Genomic DNA, 17406 nt, shown 5'->3' with positions numbered 1-17406 from the left:
GAGCAGAGGAGGAACAAGAGAAAACCACCATGGAAGCTGAGGGAGGAGAGAGACTCCACGGTCCACAGCACTAAGTGCTTCAGAGAGAATGAATGGGATGAGGCCAGACAGTGAGCCAGAGACTTCGTAACTAAGGCATCCCTGGTGAACTCAGCAAGGGCAGTCTCCACAGGGAGCACAGGAAGCCCAATTATAATGAGATGAAAAAATGAGTGGGGGGTTTTGGAAGTATATACAGCAAATGCAATCATTCCAAAAAGCCTAGCAGTGAAAGAGCAAGATACCATGGTAGGCTGCGGGAGGATAATTTCTTTTTAGGATGGTGAAACCTGAGCCTATTTATAGGCTAAAAAAGGAACAAAACAGAAATAGCCTCCAGGTTGAGGGGAAATACAGAGAAAATGATGGCTCAAGAAACAGAGACAGCAGAAGACCGGGTCCAACTGGGGAAGCTCACCTCGGAAAAGAGGCAGCAGTGCTTCCTCTGGGTCAAGAGGGCACCGACTGTGAACCTGCTGCACAGGGGGCCGTCGACCCCTGGCTTGGCTCCCTCCCGCCTTCCTAGAGAGCACTGCGGTGGCCTTTCTGAAGCAGCTAAGCCTTTCCCTGGCAGACAGCTGAGCTTGATGTGCAAGCAGGAGGAACGAGACTGGCTGAGGCAAGAGATCAGTGTAACTGATCTCTGATTAAAAGCAGAGGCTGTTTTACCTGCAACAGACCTGCATTTTATTGTCCATTACTTACTTCCCTTTCCTCAGGGTGAGGATGACTCCCAGAAAGAGACTGGATCAAAAGGAAAGCATGTGCAATCAGAAATATTTTTGCTGCAGTCTTCTTAGGAGATATGCATGAATTCATCCTGACTCTGATGGCCTGAAAGACGAGGCTCATGTAAATACATGGGGTGGGGAGGTGAGGAGGCAGGCCTGGCCAGGGACACTAAAAGCTCTCTGGGGACCCAGTTTATGAGCACTTGCAGTTTCAATCTTACATTTAGCCTGTCAAATTCCTCTTCATCAGCTAAGGCATCTGACAGGCTTAATTGTTTCCTTAGGGCTTTGTCCTTCCCATCAGTGAACAAAGGCAGTTGGGAGGGATTTGGGTTTAGCTCTTTTGATAAAAGAAATACTTTTTAACACACATATACACACACATAAAAACAGATGTGTGTGCATGTGTATTACACGCACGTGTATATATACACGTGTGCGTACACACATGCACACACACATACATATTTTTTCTTTCGTTATTAGTGTTTTGGGAGTAGGGATAGGTAGATCTGACTGCTGGCCTGCTGCTGGCATGGCCACTCCAACTTTGGAAGGAAATGCACCAGCAATACCTCACCACCTCCAGCCGTCAATGCCATCTTCAACAACTGATTATGTGCCAATAGGAGACAATGAGGGAAAACGAGCCCATGTGCAGATCACGACCATCAGGGGTTGCCCTTCTGAGGCTCTTCCCCTCCAAAAAACCTTTTACTGGGGCCATTATTAAAAACAAGATGAACACATTTACTGTTTATTATGGTTTCATTTCTCCCATCCACCCTCTGATAGTTACAAGACAAACTGGACAAGAGAGAAAGTCAAAGACCAAGATAATCAAAAAAAGACCATCAACCCCTCAAGCCAAGACCTAATGCACAGCAATAAGAGAGGACGGGGGCCGGCATCCTTGGCCAACTTGAGGAGGGAGCAGGTATATTTTCAAAGGCAGCCTTGCTTTGTGGTTAATCCCACAGCATGAAGAGATGCTGGGTTCTCTCCCGGAGCAAAGCTGAACAAGGCCTCTTGACTGCTCATTTCTCAGTGTTCTCAACTGCAGTGCTGCCTTTTCAATAGTCATTTGTGTGCTGTTCATTATCTCCTATTAGAACACATGTTCTGAAGTTCTAATGTTAATATTTTTTGTCACCTTCCCCAAATATCTTTACATATGAGTCACATTCAGGGCTCAACAAATGTTTGCAGGTTGGTTAGTTCGTCTGTCCATCCATCCATCCATCCATCCATCCATCCAATCCTGGATAAAGGTCTACAGAATGAGTGTACCCACTTCCTGGGAATTTCATAAAGATTTGAGAAATCAATTTGATTTAACAAATATGATTTGAGCACAATTATGTACAAGGCAGTTGTCAAGGAGACATAAAGATGAATAAGATGTAGCTCCTACTAAAAAATACAAGACAGGTAAACAAATGACTACAGTACAAGGATGAGCTATATAGCCTTGGGGTCCAAAGGAGAAACAGAAATTACATCCCCACTGTGGGAGTGAGTATGAAATCAGGAAAGAATTCCTGGTGGACGTGTATTTAAAATAAACCTTGAAAGATGAATAAGAACTTGACAGGCAGAAATGTTAAACAAAACACAGAGAACTCAGTTAATCATGATTTGATCATGACTGCCACCAGCAACTAGGAAAGGCTGCAACTCCTCAATAAGTGCTTCTCAGAGTCTCCTGATAAAGGATGTGGGGACTTGCAGACAGTTTAGCTTTTCTCATTGCAAATTTCCTGAATTCCATGCATTATCCTCTGGACCTCCCAGTCAGCCTCACCTCCACAGTTTGAGGTCTGTGCTACCAGAAAGGAAGACCAGGCTCACAATGGCTATACTCTTAGAGGTGGGACGCCACCACCCTTCCTCCAAACTGTGCCAAGACACAAGGAGGGGCCCACAGAGGGCTCCCCAGCCAGGCTGGCGGACAGGGCACTGCCACACAGCATCTAGCCTGGTGTGTAGTGCAGAATGCCCAGCTGCCGCTGTGGGATGAGCTATGATACTGTCCTACAACAATCCTAGAGACTATCTGTTAACATTAAGGGCTAGTAGACAGGGGTTACAGCTCCGAATCAAGAGCAATCTTTCTTTACCGGCTTTTGGTGTTGAGGTTGGTCACACAATAATCCTTACACACTAGTGTGAAACATGGACCCTATGCCAACTTCCCCATATCCATATAAATCCAGGACACTCAGGGCATCATAAGGTCTCCTCTTACACAAATCCTTTCCCCTTACATGATCTGAAACCCACCAACACAAGATGAGTTTGTTTTGAATAAGACGACTCCTCTAACAACATGCAAATACCTCCTGGGAAACGAAAGTAAAATCTATCAATCATTCAAGCATTAAATTACTAAGAAAGTTAAACTGGTTTGTTTACTTTTCCTCCCACAGTAGGACTACCAATTATAAACTTTCCTAGCTTGAGATGCGAAATATTCAAAGAGGCTTATAATGCTTATTGGCACCAGGGGGTCTTACACCTTGGAATCGATAAACCTCAGGACTATAGGGTCCATGAATTGACAGAAAAATCAAAATTTTGCAAGTATATACAAGAATTAATTTTTCTAGGCAGAGAATCCAGTTCTCACCATATTCTCAAAGGTGTCTGTGTCCCATAAAAGGTCAAGACCATCCAATGGACACCCAGGCAAGTGCCTACTTGGTAGCAAGAAGAGAAGTCAAGGGGAGAAGTGCTGGTTTTATTGATACACTGCACATACTTTCCCATCTGAGACTCTTCAATGCGTTGCAGAAACTCTAAATTGATTCTCTTTATGTATTCAAGGAGAACAGGAAGCACAGAGTAATGGAATATGAAACCAGGCATTTAGTAATAGAACTGGGACCAGGCCTGGTTTCCCTGTTCCCCTGGTTCTTCCTCCACAGAGAAATTCCCTCCCTGCTAGACAGTGTTTAATTATGTGAAGTTTTCTAAACTTGGCCTAATTGAATTTTCCATCATTATTAGTGTAAAAGATGCCCTCTAAGGCCTGGCATAGAGAGACTGATCCAGACGTTTAACTTTGATCATGCCAGTGGCCGTTTTCAGTTTTCTGCTGTGCACATGTATTCATTCTCTGGCTGGCTTCATGCCTCATTTGGGCTGTGCTTTCGGCCATCAAGAAGGGCAGAGAATAAGGCCGCCAGGAGGATAAGTAGGCTTAAAAGCCTTTTTGAAATGAACGTTTTAGTGCAGCAAACAAGTGAATCAAGCCTGCCCTAGCTTTGACATGCAGTCTTTATTGAGCACCTACTATGTAGTAAGGATCCTCCCAGGCAGTAGGGATACAGTAGTGCACAAAACAGGTGTGGTCTCTGCTTTCGTGGAGCTTAGGCTTAAGTGTTACCATGACAAAAACTTCCACCCTTTTGTCATGACTGAATTTAATAATCAAGCAGGATCCACCAGAGGCAGAGAGCAGATATAAAACTACCAAAGATTCAAGCTGAAGTCACTGGGATTTTTTTTTCTCCCCCCACTCCTCAAGAAAGAGAATTCTCCCTTATTTACTCTCTATATTCAGACTGTCATTCAGTCTGAATGACCCAAGGTTACAATAGCTCACAGACTGACCCCTTTCTATGCTGTCTTTATACGACATCCCTTTATATGGACACTCTTCCCATTATCCTCAGATTACTGGGCAATCTTTCCCTTGTTCACCTCCCTGACACGAGTCTCTTCACATCTAGGGTGCATTGCATTCCATGCCACACTGGTTGCCCTAAAACATCACTTTCACTTTGGAACTCTGAGTCAAAGCCCTCATGGGAAGACTGTAAGTACGGATGTGGAAGCAAGTCCTTGATACATTACTGAGAGGAAAACAGGCTCATGGTAGAACTATACACAGAATATCAGATTTTGAAAAAACATCTGAGTGCCTATATTTGCATACAGAGTGGTACTAGAAGGAACAGATGTTGAAGGAAGGGCATTTGACTTTTTCCTTTATAAAACTCTGTCACGACTTTATTTTTAGTAACAAACATGTATTATTTTGGTCATTTTAAAGCTCACACCTCAGGCATATTCCCCTGAGCCTTACCTGAAAACTGTCCTAGAAAGGAGGGGTCACTGTGAGGACCCTGAGGAGGTGAGCCCTCAGGAGGTGAGCTACGCCTTACCTGTCTCTGCATTCCTGATGCTTTCTACACAGTGCATATGATGAAGGGAAGAGATCAAAGACAAGGAGGAAGGAGAGAGGAAAAGAAAGTCTTGGATGCGTCTGCTAACATGAGCATGGGACACAAAGCCAGAGGATGAATTATGGGTCTGCAATCCTTTGCTGGAGACTCACAGTCTATCCTAGGTGTTTACTGGGCCTTCCCAAGCACAAGGGACTTTATCAGCCTATAAAGATTAAAGTGCAGAACTTGCTTTTAAGGAAAGATAAAGAATGGTGAAAGATAAAAAATGCATATAACTACGTAGGTTTGAAAGCAAACAAAAGAGAAGGAGGCAGAGAAAAATGAAACAAGAGGAGAAGGAGAGGTGGCATTGCAGAAGAACCTAGGAAACGCTGCTGTATCTGGAGATGTGGAGAGCACAGACAATAAACTTGGAGGGAGTAATTTCTACCAAGTGATGGAAATCAGTGTCGACTACAAGGAACCACAGGATGGTGGGCACTGGTGAGGACACGCTCAGTGCTCTGGGAGGAAGCCGAGGGTTGACAAAAGATGTGCCCTTGAATGGGGTTATCAGGGCTGAGGGAGGTTACTTCAGGACAGGAGAGAGAGGAACACATTGCTAGGGAAAGAGGGCGAGCCCAGGGAAAGTGAGACGTGGAGTGGTTGGGGGAAGGGTAGGAATGCTCACGGTGCTGAAGAAACAAGCGAAGATGGGTCTAAAACGCAGAGAGGCAGGGGACAGAGCGACAGAGGGCAATGACACAAAGATGTTTGAAGAAGAGGAGGAAACCTGAGGAACCTCCCAGAAGATGGGGGTCGCCTAAGGAGAGTGAAGATGTACCAACAGAGCTGACAGGTGGAAACGGTCTTGGCACTTCAGCAAGTGGAATTTCTATCAGGGACAAATAACGGATTGCAGAGCAGCCCTGGGGAACTAAGTGAAGCCAGAGAGCATGAATGATTTTCCTTCCCCTTCTTAGTTCATAAGCTTCTCCATGCATAAAATTGGGTGAGTAATTCCTACTCATGCATATCTATAAAAAGACACTGTCTGTGAAAGGTTCTGGAGCTAGAGGGAATAAAAACATCAACTCTACCTGAAACATCCTTCACGACGAGAGCAATGGACACTCATAGCCTTCAGATGGGCTGGCCCAGAAATGATACGAAAAGAACTTAGATAGAGATCGATAGGCAGGGCTGCTTCCAGATTCCTGGTTATCAGTTTTCCCCGTTTAGTAGAGGCCCTTCAAGAAACTCACACACTGGGAGGCTGAAGGAGGAGCAGACACTCATCCTTAGAAAAATAATATGGGAAGATGGAGACAATCACCCTGTCCCTTGTAGATCACAGAAAGAACAAATGAGACACGCATGTAACAGAAGCAGAGAACTGGCTCCAGCTCCAAGTCTGCTCATCCTTCCCTGATCCTTCAGGACCCTTCATACCTCGGCCCCCCTCCATAATCCAGTGACAATGGAGTGAAGGGAACACATGCCAGGGTTTGAGTTGGGGACTTGGGTGTGTGGAGGTTTGAAAGAAGGGAGCTCATAAAATAGGATCGTCTGTATCTGGGAGGTCTCTCTTGGATTTTGGAGGAACAACATGGATTTTGGAAAGTCATCTTAAAGAATTCTGAAAGAGCTTTTTTGGCTCCACAGAACAACACAGTAACCAATTACTATATAGTCTATCTTCTAATTATGTAATTCTATCTATATATCCTAAGTTAGGATAGTAACTAATTCCATTTAAAACGTCTTCAGAAATGCTGTCTAGGATTTTTTCTACCTTACTGTCATAATATGAAAGTATTAAAGGAGTACTCTCTAAGCTTCAGCACTTAACCTGACGCACCATGTTCTTAAAGATAATTCACTATGTTTTGTCTTTCATTTTTGCTATTAGCCTGTGTTCCTTTGTAGACAGTATATTTTTCCCCTCCAGATTGTTTTTAAAATCGTTGTCTTCCATACTCTGTAGTTTCATTACTATGAGTCTAGAGTTTAAGAATCAATTTCTTAAAAAAAAAAAAAAAAGAATTTCTTTTTCTTTACCTTGTTTGTAATTTGATATGCTTCCTAAATCTGAGGATACTCATGTTTCCTTAATTTTGTCTGGCTTGATCATTTAAACTCTTGACTGTGAACTAAGTTAAACATACTACATGGGGTGCTTGACTACCCAAGAAATTACCAAGTATCACACAGTAGGTTTATCAATCCCCAGGAGAGAAAACATTTCATTCACCTTAAAATCTAGTTTTTGGGGTCCTTCAAAACGTCCTGAATTGTGATATATCAGTTTGAAATTATAAAAACAATAATATGAAGGCAAATAAATGAGTGGGTTTGTCTTGAGAGGCGGACGACACTGAGTGGAGTAGTAAAACAGAAAAGACGAAAGTTCAGGAGGCAGGCAGTTCTCCAAACATTTACTAGTTATGTGGTCATGGAAAAGTTATCTAATGTCTCTGAAGTTTAATTTCTCCATCTTAAGAATGGGAATGACAGATTCTACCCCTTGGAGTTGTTGTTAGGATTGAGGAAAACATACGTCAAATCTCATCTGACTATAGATTTAAGGGTAGGAACTATGTCTTGCTCACCACTTGTACCAGTTATCAATTTCTTGCCCTTTCAATACATGCTCTGTGATAATGGGCAGAATTCTTTTATGTACTCACTCCTTTACAGTAAGCGGGCTATTCGAATTTCTCTGTATAATGGAAGGACACTGCAGGAGGAAAGGGCTTCTCTTGCTGGTTGCAGCTGCTGTAGAGCCCATCAGCAGGACATCTGGTGGTGGCCTGTCCCAGCCACGTGGCCCAGAATATAGCTCTTCAGTGACCTCACATTCCCAGTGTGGTTGGGTGAGTCCCACCTACCTACAGCCCTCCCCTCAAAGATCCTGGACATCCCAAGCCTCCCATCCACAGTGACACCCCTACTCCCTCCGTGCGCCCACCGACCAGCTGCCCTTCTCCTGCACCCAGCCCCTGAGGGTTGCTTCCTATTTTCCAAGCAACTGGGGACCACTCTGGCCTAGGCAACCCAGTGAGCTTCTCTGCCACCCAGATGCTGCAACACACAACCTCCGCGATGAAATCTGAACCCCAGCCCAGGAGAGGGGTCTTCCTACCCAAATTGGTCCTCCTTTTTGTACTCTCCTTCAGCCCCAGAGGAGTCTTTTTTTTTTTTTTTTTTTTTTAATTTATTTTTGGCTGTGTTGGGTCTTCGTTTCTGTGCGAGGGCTTTCTCTAGTTGTGGCGAGCGGGGGCCACTCTTCATCGCAGTGCGTGGGCCTCTCACTATGGTGGCCTCTCTTGTTGCGGAGCACAGGCTCCAGACGCGCAGGCTCGGTAGTTGTGGCTCACGGGCCCAGTTGCTCCGCGGCATGTGGGATCTTCCCAGACCAGGGCTCGAACCCGCGTCCCCTGCATTAGCAGGCAGATTCTCAACCACTGCGCCACCAGGGAAGCCCCCAGAGGGCTCTTAAGATTGCTCTTTACATCTTGAAGTTACTGTTTTGTTACAACTTAGTCATTCTTCATAATCCTTCTCCTGTTTAAATCATTGTGTGAGTTCTGTCTCCCACTGGACCCAGACTGATAAATTACTGCTTTCCTCAGTGCCTAGCACAATGACCAGCAATGCACATCAGCTCTCCGTGCATTCTTTCCTCCCTTCCCCAGTTAGCCTTGAATAACCTGTGACTTGCTCAAAATCAAAGCATAGCTCAATGTGGAGGGCCAAAACTAGAATGCACTTTCTCTGATTTCTAATCATCTCACCAACCGCTTGGATGTTAATTAATGCCATTTCTGGGGAATGTCTGGAAACCCTATGGGGGCTCTACCTGGTTTGGTCGTTTATACTCAAAACTGGAGAATTACTTCCAGTCTGTCTCCTGAAGACTTCAGGTTGTTTAATTTACTTCCTCTGGTCACCCCCCCCCCCACAAAAAAAAAAAAGGATTTTTGTTTGTTTGACAATCTGATCCCTAGCATGAAGAACATAAATGTCCTAGAGACTTTTTTACCCAAATATGTTAATTCTATTAGTGCCCAATAAGACTAAAATGTAGAAGACATCAAGGCAGGGAAACTGAAATTCAAAAGCACAGTGACTTCTGCAACAGTACAACCACTCCAGTGCTATTTTTAAACTTCTAAAAAAAATCAGCATGCCCTTTAAACCAGAAAAGGTAAAATAAGCATATTAACTAAGGAAGTGAAAATAAAGAAAAATAAAAACATGAAGTCTACATTTTCCAAGCTTTCCCATTTTATTCAACAGCCTTATCAGTGACTTGGATGAAAATATTGAAGTTTCACTTAACAGAAAACGAAGAGGGATAGATAGCCTGTTACTAGAACCTGCTGTGATGGTTTATACTGGGTGAACTCAGCTAAGCTAGAACTGTGTATCTTGGCATTCGCTTCCCTGGAGAACTGCAGTTTAGGATTGCTCGCAAGAGAAATTTGTGGGGGATTTAGGAGGCCGAAATGAAGTAGCCATGATGCTCTGAAGGTCATCACTCGTTAGAAGCAGGAAAGGATGAACATGGAGGTGCTAGTGAGTTGCAATTTGTCTTCACTCTTCTGTGCCCCATATCTGGCTGACCTTCACAACTGTCAGCCCTGCTGAACAACAGTGAACCCAGGACTGCCAGCAGAAGCTTCACTGCAAACTCAAATGCAGCAGCCATCAAGGGCCTTCGAGCCATCAAATGCCTTTCACAGACATTTGCGCCTGTGCCCCTTCACAATTCCACTCTAGTACACAAGCGCACCTAGCATTCTGGACACGCTTGACTTCTAACACATACCGGGGCTGGCTCATGACTCCTCTTTGGTCGTTTTTGGACTTTTACTTCCCAGCTCCTATCGCAACTGTGTAGGTCTAAATCCTGTAACAAATTCCTTATGCCATAACACTCATAGTTGCCTGCTTCCCTGATTCACAAGAATCCAAAAACTATGAATAATGGCTTCAAATGAAATATATCTAATTCAACAATGGTATATGTAAAGTTCTGTATTTAGGCTAAAAAATAAAACAGAGAAAACTACAGAAATAAAGAATGATTTAAAAATCTTGATTGAAAGCAATTACTGTGAATATCCTAAGGATTCTGGACAATAAGTCCACCACGACCTAGGACCTAACACAGTTTGTTTAGCAAATAAAAATACAGTATGATCTAATTCTTGAAAAACAAATGCAGAACTCCATATCATGAGGGTAAAACTGTGTCTCTATAATTTACACTGGTAAGACAGCATGAGATATTGTATTAAATTCCAACATATTTTACAAAGAAGCATGATGTTTTGAAATTAGGAAGTCTAGAAAAAATATAATAAGGAATGGCTTCAGAAACTTTAGAGAAATAAGATCTATGTATGTGTAACTCCAGACAAGAGAGCTAGGATAAATGGACAAAAATTACATAAACAAAGACATTTGCCTTCACCTAACAAAGAAGACCATAATAGCAAATACTTCAGAGAAATAGAGGTATCCTGTAATGGAGGGGAAAATGGACTAGACGTTCACCACAGTACTTTAACCTCTTAAAGTTCATGATTTTAAAAGTTACATGGGCTTCAAGGAGGGGGAATAAGGAGTTTGTACATAATGGGTACAAAGTTTAGAGTGATGAAAACATCTTGGAAACAGTGCTGCTGGTTGCACAACACTGTCATTGTAATTAAGGCCACTCATTTGTATACTTAAAAGGGGATAAAATGGCAAATTTTATGTTATATATATATATATATATATATATATATATATATATATATATATATATATATATATATATATATATATTTCATCACAATTTTAAAAACATGATTCTATTATTCTAGGTGAGAGATGCAAAAGGTTCAAATTGAAATTCTGACTTAATAAAAAACAAAAACTTCATTACTGCTGTGGCAAAGTCCCTTCTTTTGACTAGGAAGAATATGTTTTACCATAAAGGAGTTTTCCTAACATCAACGCTGCAGTAATCCTTTGTTTCATCAAAGGCACAGCAATTATGTATTCTTCAGCAGTGCTACTGAATCCAACTAGAGTGGTTCCTTAAGGGCAGAAAAATAATTGTACCCAGGAAAAAGCTCATTTGTGAATGTTACTATATTATCATGATAATAAATGTTCTTATTGATGAAAAAATGGGACACATACAGTTTAGAAAAAAGTTCTCTTTCATCTACCCATAGCAAATAGATATACAAATACACACATACAGAGACTAAAACACCCACAATTTAATACATGAGGGGGAAAAGTATCGAGGAAACTGGAACAGCATTCCTTTGTTCATAAACACAGGTTGCTAAATTTTGATAGATTAGGAAGATATCCACAAGAAATCTACAACCAGAAAGTCTGCCGCGTGGAGGCTGGCCAAAGAAAAATTCACTTTAAGATTTCTTTGATGTTTTCTACTCCCCACCAAAAACCATTTTTCTTCTTAAAAATGAATGGAAAAAGATATACCATACTAATACTAATTGGGAGAAATCTTTGAAAAAGAACAAAGTTGGAAGAATGAGACTACCTGATTTCAATGATTGTTATTAAGCTACAGCAATCAAGACACTGTGGTACTGGTGTCAAGACAGACACTTAGATAAATGGAACAGAATAAAGAGTTCTGAAATAAACCACACAGATGTGGATAACTGATTTTCAACAAAGGTACTTCAGTGGAGAAAGAATATCTTTTCAACAAATGAGGCTGGAACAACTGGACATTCATTTGCCAAAAAAACCCAAAACTGAAACAAAACAAAAACCCCCAGAAAGAACTCTGATATATCCCTCACACCATATTAAAAAAATTGGATCAAAATAGATCATACACCTAAACGTAAAGCCTAAAACTATAACGCTTCCAGAAGAGAACACAGAAGAAAATCTTTGTGTCCTTGAGTTAGCAAAGATTTCTTAAATATGACACCAAAAGCACAACCCACACACTTTAAAAAATGATCATATGAGCTTCTGCAAAGGACCCTATTAAGATAAAGACAAGCCAGACTTGGATAAAATATTTGCAAATCATATATCTGATAAAGGACATGTATCCAAAATTTATCAGGAACCCTCAAAATTCAATAAAAGAAAACAAAACACCCCAATTAAAAATGGGCTAAAAAATTTGAACAGATGCTTCACAAAAGATATACAAATGGCACATATGATGGAAAGATGCTCAACGTCATTACTCACTAGGAAAACGCAAATTAAAACCACAATGATATACTACATCACACATATTTGCAGGGCTAAAAATAAAAAGACTGATGATACTAGATGTTGGCGAAGATGTGAAGGAGCTGGGACTCTCAACCACCGCTAGCGGTACAACCGCTTTGGAAAAAATGTTATAAGTAATAATCCTAGTTATTACTTTAAAATGTATATCTCAGAAATAACTAATTTTCTTGTCAACTGCATTATTATGAACTTTCATCAAATCTTTAACCGTGGTCATTTTTAAGTCTTTTGTCATTTACAGACAGTTCTGGGTGTACTCTGATGATTTTGCAAATATGTTCCTATAAAAGGGTTTCATCTTCAAGAAATTCATGGAAAAGACTCTGACAAGTACAGGTTTCTGGTAACTGACTGTACTGCTGAACTGAATGAATAAGCATTTTCAGAACTCTAATGAAAAACTGATGAACTCATAAAAGTGCTAACAAAAGATCAAGATAAAAAAAAAAAAATTAATTACATGGGACTGAGTGAACTGATGAGGATGAGTATAATTTTTGTGACTTTCTGACTGAATTTAAAAAAAAAAAAAAATCCCACAAGGACTCAGAGGCAAAGAATATACAAATCAATTTTCACTGCAAAGTAAAGGAGCTGTTACAGTGGAGGATTACTGGACTGAATGTCAATATTATGACATAGTATGAGTGTGTTTCATGTTTGGTAATTGCAATCATTGTTGCTTTTGTTGTGGTCATCCATGTAAAAAAAAAAAAAAAAAAAAAAAAAAGTTTGGCAGTCTCAGAAAAAATTCAACAGGGACCTTCCTGGCGGCCCAGTGGTTAAGACTCCACGCTACCACTGCAGGGGAAGCAGGTTTGATCTCTGGTCAGGCAACTAAGGTCCCACATGCCACAGGGCGTGGCCAAATAAATAAATAAATAAAAATTAAAAAAATAAAGAGACGCACTTTAAAAATCACTCCGGTGGGAAGCAGCCGCACAGCACAGGGAGATCAGCTCGGTGCTTTGTGACCACCTAGAGGGGTGGGAGAGGGAGGGTGGGAGGGAGGGAGATGCAAGAGGGAGGAGATATGGGGATGTATGTATATGTATAACTGATTCACTTTGTTATAAAGCAGAAACTAACACACCATTGTAAAGCAATTATACTCCAATAAAGATGTTAAAAAAAAAAAAAATCACTCCGAGATTCACCAACCAAAAAGATAATCACTTAGAATTCACTTAAAAAAAAAAAAAAGTTCAGCGTACACCTAACAAATAATCATTCATTCTACTCCTGGGTATTTACCCAAGAAAAATAGAAGCATATGTCTATACAAAGACTGTATATGAACAGTCACAGAAGTTTACACTGTAAGAGTCAAAAACTGGAAACCACCACAATGTCCATCAACATGTGAATGGCTAAGCAAATTGTGTTATACTCATACAATGGGATACAACTTAGTAATAAAAAGGGATAAGCTACTGATATATGCAATGGCAAGGAACGCATCTTAAAATAAGTATGCTAAATGAAAGAAGCCAGGCCAAAAAACAGTGGGGGTATACTGTACATATGTGTACTGTATGACTCTGTTTATACAAAACTCAAGAAAATACAAACTCATCTCTAGTAACAGAAGGGAGATCAGTAGTTGCCTGGGGACTTGGGGGGCAGGAGGGAGATGCAGCAGGGAGGGAGAGAGGGAAAGATTACAACAGGGTACAAGGAAACTTCTGGGGGAGACCTATGCTCAGTATCCTGACTGAGGTGATGGTTCTAGAAGTGTACACATATATCAAAACTTACCCAATTATTCACTTGAAATATACTCAATTTTTATATGTCAATTATACCTCAATAAAGCTGTTATAAAAAATAAAAACAACAGCTTATTTGGGATATAAAACTTTGGGGAAAGTTCCTTCTTTCAAACCAGGAAAAGGCAAGATTAAAGTTCATGACCACCATCCCACACAGAGGTCGCTTTTGTATAGATATGATGCCACTGTAAAAAAATAAAAACAAAAACACAAAAGCCAAGAAACACTTCCTTTTACAAAGTGCAAATGATAGAGGTTTGTCCATTCACATCCTTCAAGCCCAGTTCCGACACAACTTGTTTCTTAAAGCCTTTCCTTATCACTCAAGTAGAAAGTGATTATTCCCTCCTGTGAATCACCATACCACTTACGTTAATTTTCAGATATTGATTCAATACATTTATCCATCCACCCATCACACATTTACTAAATGCCTCATAGAGAACAGACACAGGCTTGGTGCTAGAAATACAAAAGTGAGTTGAACATAGTTCTTCACTGGCAAGAGCCTCACCGTCCAGTGGCAAAAGACAGATTCATTTTGAAGTAGCAGTAACTATAACAAGTATTTCAACAAACACAAGTACAACAGAAACACAGAGAAAGAAGTCCATTTTGTCAGACACACTGTCTTGCACCACAATGATTTGTTCAGGATTCCATTTCCCTACTAGACTAAAGCTTCCTGAGAACAAGGGACCATAACTTATTTTCGCCACCTACTAAATTACCTAGCACAGTACCTAGGATGAGTGTTTTAAATATGTATACATATTTGAATGAATGGAAATTCCATTTCACAGGCAGCTACTCTTTGACTCAGCAGGGCCACCATGATGCCGACTTCTCGGGTGAGTTCCAACCTTAATTCACTTTGGCAACCAAGGCAAGTAATTTGAGAGGAGACAAAATCAAAGCTTAAATCTAGACCCCCAAATCCCAAAAGAATAGCTAATACCCCTTTCCCCCCAAGTGAAGAAAACAGGAAGGAGTTAAGAGGTGGGGGTAGGGCTTGGTCAGCGGAGATTTAGGACAGAAGAATGACACACAGATGAATCAAGGCCCTGCGTGGGTCCCAGGAGGGCCCTGGCTCTGTGTGTGTATTGCTGTCAGGTATCCCTCTGCCCAGAGAGTGCACGTGAACGGCAGTCATCCAATCTGAATAGGAATACCAGTCTCATTGTAAAAGCAATTTCTATGCATTTTATTTGTGACTTTCTGCTGTCCCAAATGATCATAACCCCCTTATCTATGCTCAGTTTCTGAAGGGGCAGAAAGGAAGAACAGGTAACTGTGGGGAATTATAAGTGTAGCGTAATGGGAAAACCCAGTTCTCTCAGTTTTATCAACATATATGCAATTATGAAATTTCAGTTAAATTTAAAAAAAAAAGTAAAAAAAAAAAAAAAAAGAAATTTCAGTTAAAATAAAACTAGCACAAAATGAAAAGGGCTCAAGTGACAACTAAAAGACTTGCATTAAACATCAAGCAGAAACCCTTCATAGTTCCCTTAGTGCTACTGAGCATGAGAAGAATTTTCCTCTCTTTCTTAAAGAGAGAGCAGAGTTGCTCCTTGTACTTACATCTACAGAAATAACAGGTCTCAGGAGGGAAAAAGGAGAAATTTATTTTAATTTGTCTGGACCCACCAACCCAACAGATGGCTCCCAGAGAGGACAGGTGTACCCTGGGGACCGGGCTCTTACCTGTAGATAGGGTCCTGCATCACCAGCATCTTGCTCTCATCCCACGTCCACTCCTTTTTCTGCAATAAAAGAAGCTGTAAATGAATAAGTTAGGCTTGTCCTCAGCTACAGAACCAGGGCACACACTGAGCTACTAATGCTTATGCAAACACATGCATTTGCTTCCGGCCTTGTTCCCTCTAAGAGGCCTGGAATCGATTGCTCCAAAAGGACAAGTGGAAAATGTCAAGTATCTGGTCTGATCAGTTTCCTTCAGGCGCTTTAGGAGAGTGTCTCTCAAGGGTGCAGAGGGTAGGCAGGAGCCAAGGGGTCTCAGGAGACTGCAATCTAAATCATAACTTTCATGGAGAAATCACCAAGAAAAAAAAAAAAGATCATACATCACTCCAGAGGAGCGGGAGAGGCAGGGAGAACAAAAGGGAGAAGGGGTCATAGACACTGAATGATGCCATCAAATGCAAATGATATGTGGACCCCAGCCTCCCTCCCTTAAAGAGGGGGGGGGGGGGGAAGGCTGAACACAAGCCCGGCAAGCTAACTAGTACATTTACAGCCACCCATAAGAGGATACTTACTCGTCTGGTTTTGAACCTAACTTTCTGTGAACACAAAGGAGACAGATCCCTAAGCAGCTGGGGATAGAGGACAGGCATGAGGATGGAGGAAGGTGGGGGGAGAGGATTCTGGGGCAGTACTGGAGACCCCAGATGCTTGATGAGGTCAGTAGCACCCCAACATGTTGGAGAAGTAGCCGCCACGTGCCCTCAGGTCCCACCCGTAGGCGCAGGGACAGCGGACTCTGCTCCACCTTCACTGGCCTTTGTCACAGGGGCAATGCTGTTCAGGACCCCTGGGGAAGAAAATACTCAGCTCCCCATGGAAGAGAAAGGGGGGACGGGGCTCATTACCAGCTGGCAGGGGTGAAAAGTCCCTGCACTCTTCTTAGCTGGAGAGCCTGGAATCCCCTTGTTACTCCTGGCAAAGGGGGGAGTCTAGGCTCCCCACTCACAGTCTTTGCTGGCCTGGGTGGTGGGGAGCCCATTTTTCTGCGTTGTCTGGCTGGAAGTTTTCTGCCTTGCTATGCCGTCCCTTCCCTCCTCCTTTGGCTAGAGAGAGAGCAGGCTTTGTTGGGGTTCTGTGCCACATCCAGGTTGCAGGCTTCTTCGGCTCCGAGTCTGGGATATATGAGATTAAAACGAACCTCAGGGAGCTCACAGCTGCGTGCTTCCGTGCGTCCCCAGCCAGTCTGCCTTGCCCCACCTTTACGTTTGTTTTACAGATAACGTCCAGGGTTTTCAGCTGCACTTTGGCAGGAACAATAGAGAAAATTGCACCCATCCAAAAAGTGAAAGTCTGGTTTGTATGTTTTTTTAAAAACTCCAGATGCCAGGGCTCCAACTCTTTGGAGTCATTCACATGATGGATCTAAGCTCACGTGAGGCCCAGTCATCTGTAGCTTTAACAAACATTTCAGGTGACTGTGATGTGGCCCCAGGGTTGAGAGCCACTCTTCTATACCAGAGAAAAGGTATAAATTGAAATCCCCAACAGGAGGATCTCTTTCACACACAGCATAGTCTGGAGTCTCAGGCCTGGCACGGGAAGGGTCTCCTGACACTAAAGACAGCCAACCGATGGTGATCCCATTAACCACTGCCCCTGGCCAAGGCCCCCCCCCCCCCCCCG

At 42.1% G+C, this 17406-nt stretch overlaps 1 protein-coding gene across 1 annotated transcript in view; it reads right to left on the bottom strand.

The window, feature by feature from the left end:
• Positions 1–17406, bottom strand: part of LOC137762788 (carboxyl-terminal PDZ ligand of neuronal nitric oxide synthase protein-like) — a 315104-nt gene that overhangs the window by 77166 nt on the left and 220532 nt on the right. The window contains 1 exon segment of the mRNA XM_068541164.1: positions 15721–15794. Within this exon segment, the coding sequence (XP_068397265.1) occupies positions 15721–15794 (74 nt within the window).

The sequence above is a fragment of the Eschrichtius robustus genome, chromosome 3 (assembly GCF_028021215.1).
Source record: "Eschrichtius robustus isolate mEscRob2 chromosome 3, mEscRob2.pri, whole genome shotgun sequence".
Lineage (NCBI taxonomy): Eukaryota > Metazoa > Chordata > Mammalia > Artiodactyla > Eschrichtiidae > Eschrichtius > Eschrichtius robustus.
The sequence above is the reverse complement of the archived record's forward strand: the minus strand, read 5'-3'. Positions and strand labels throughout refer to the sequence as shown.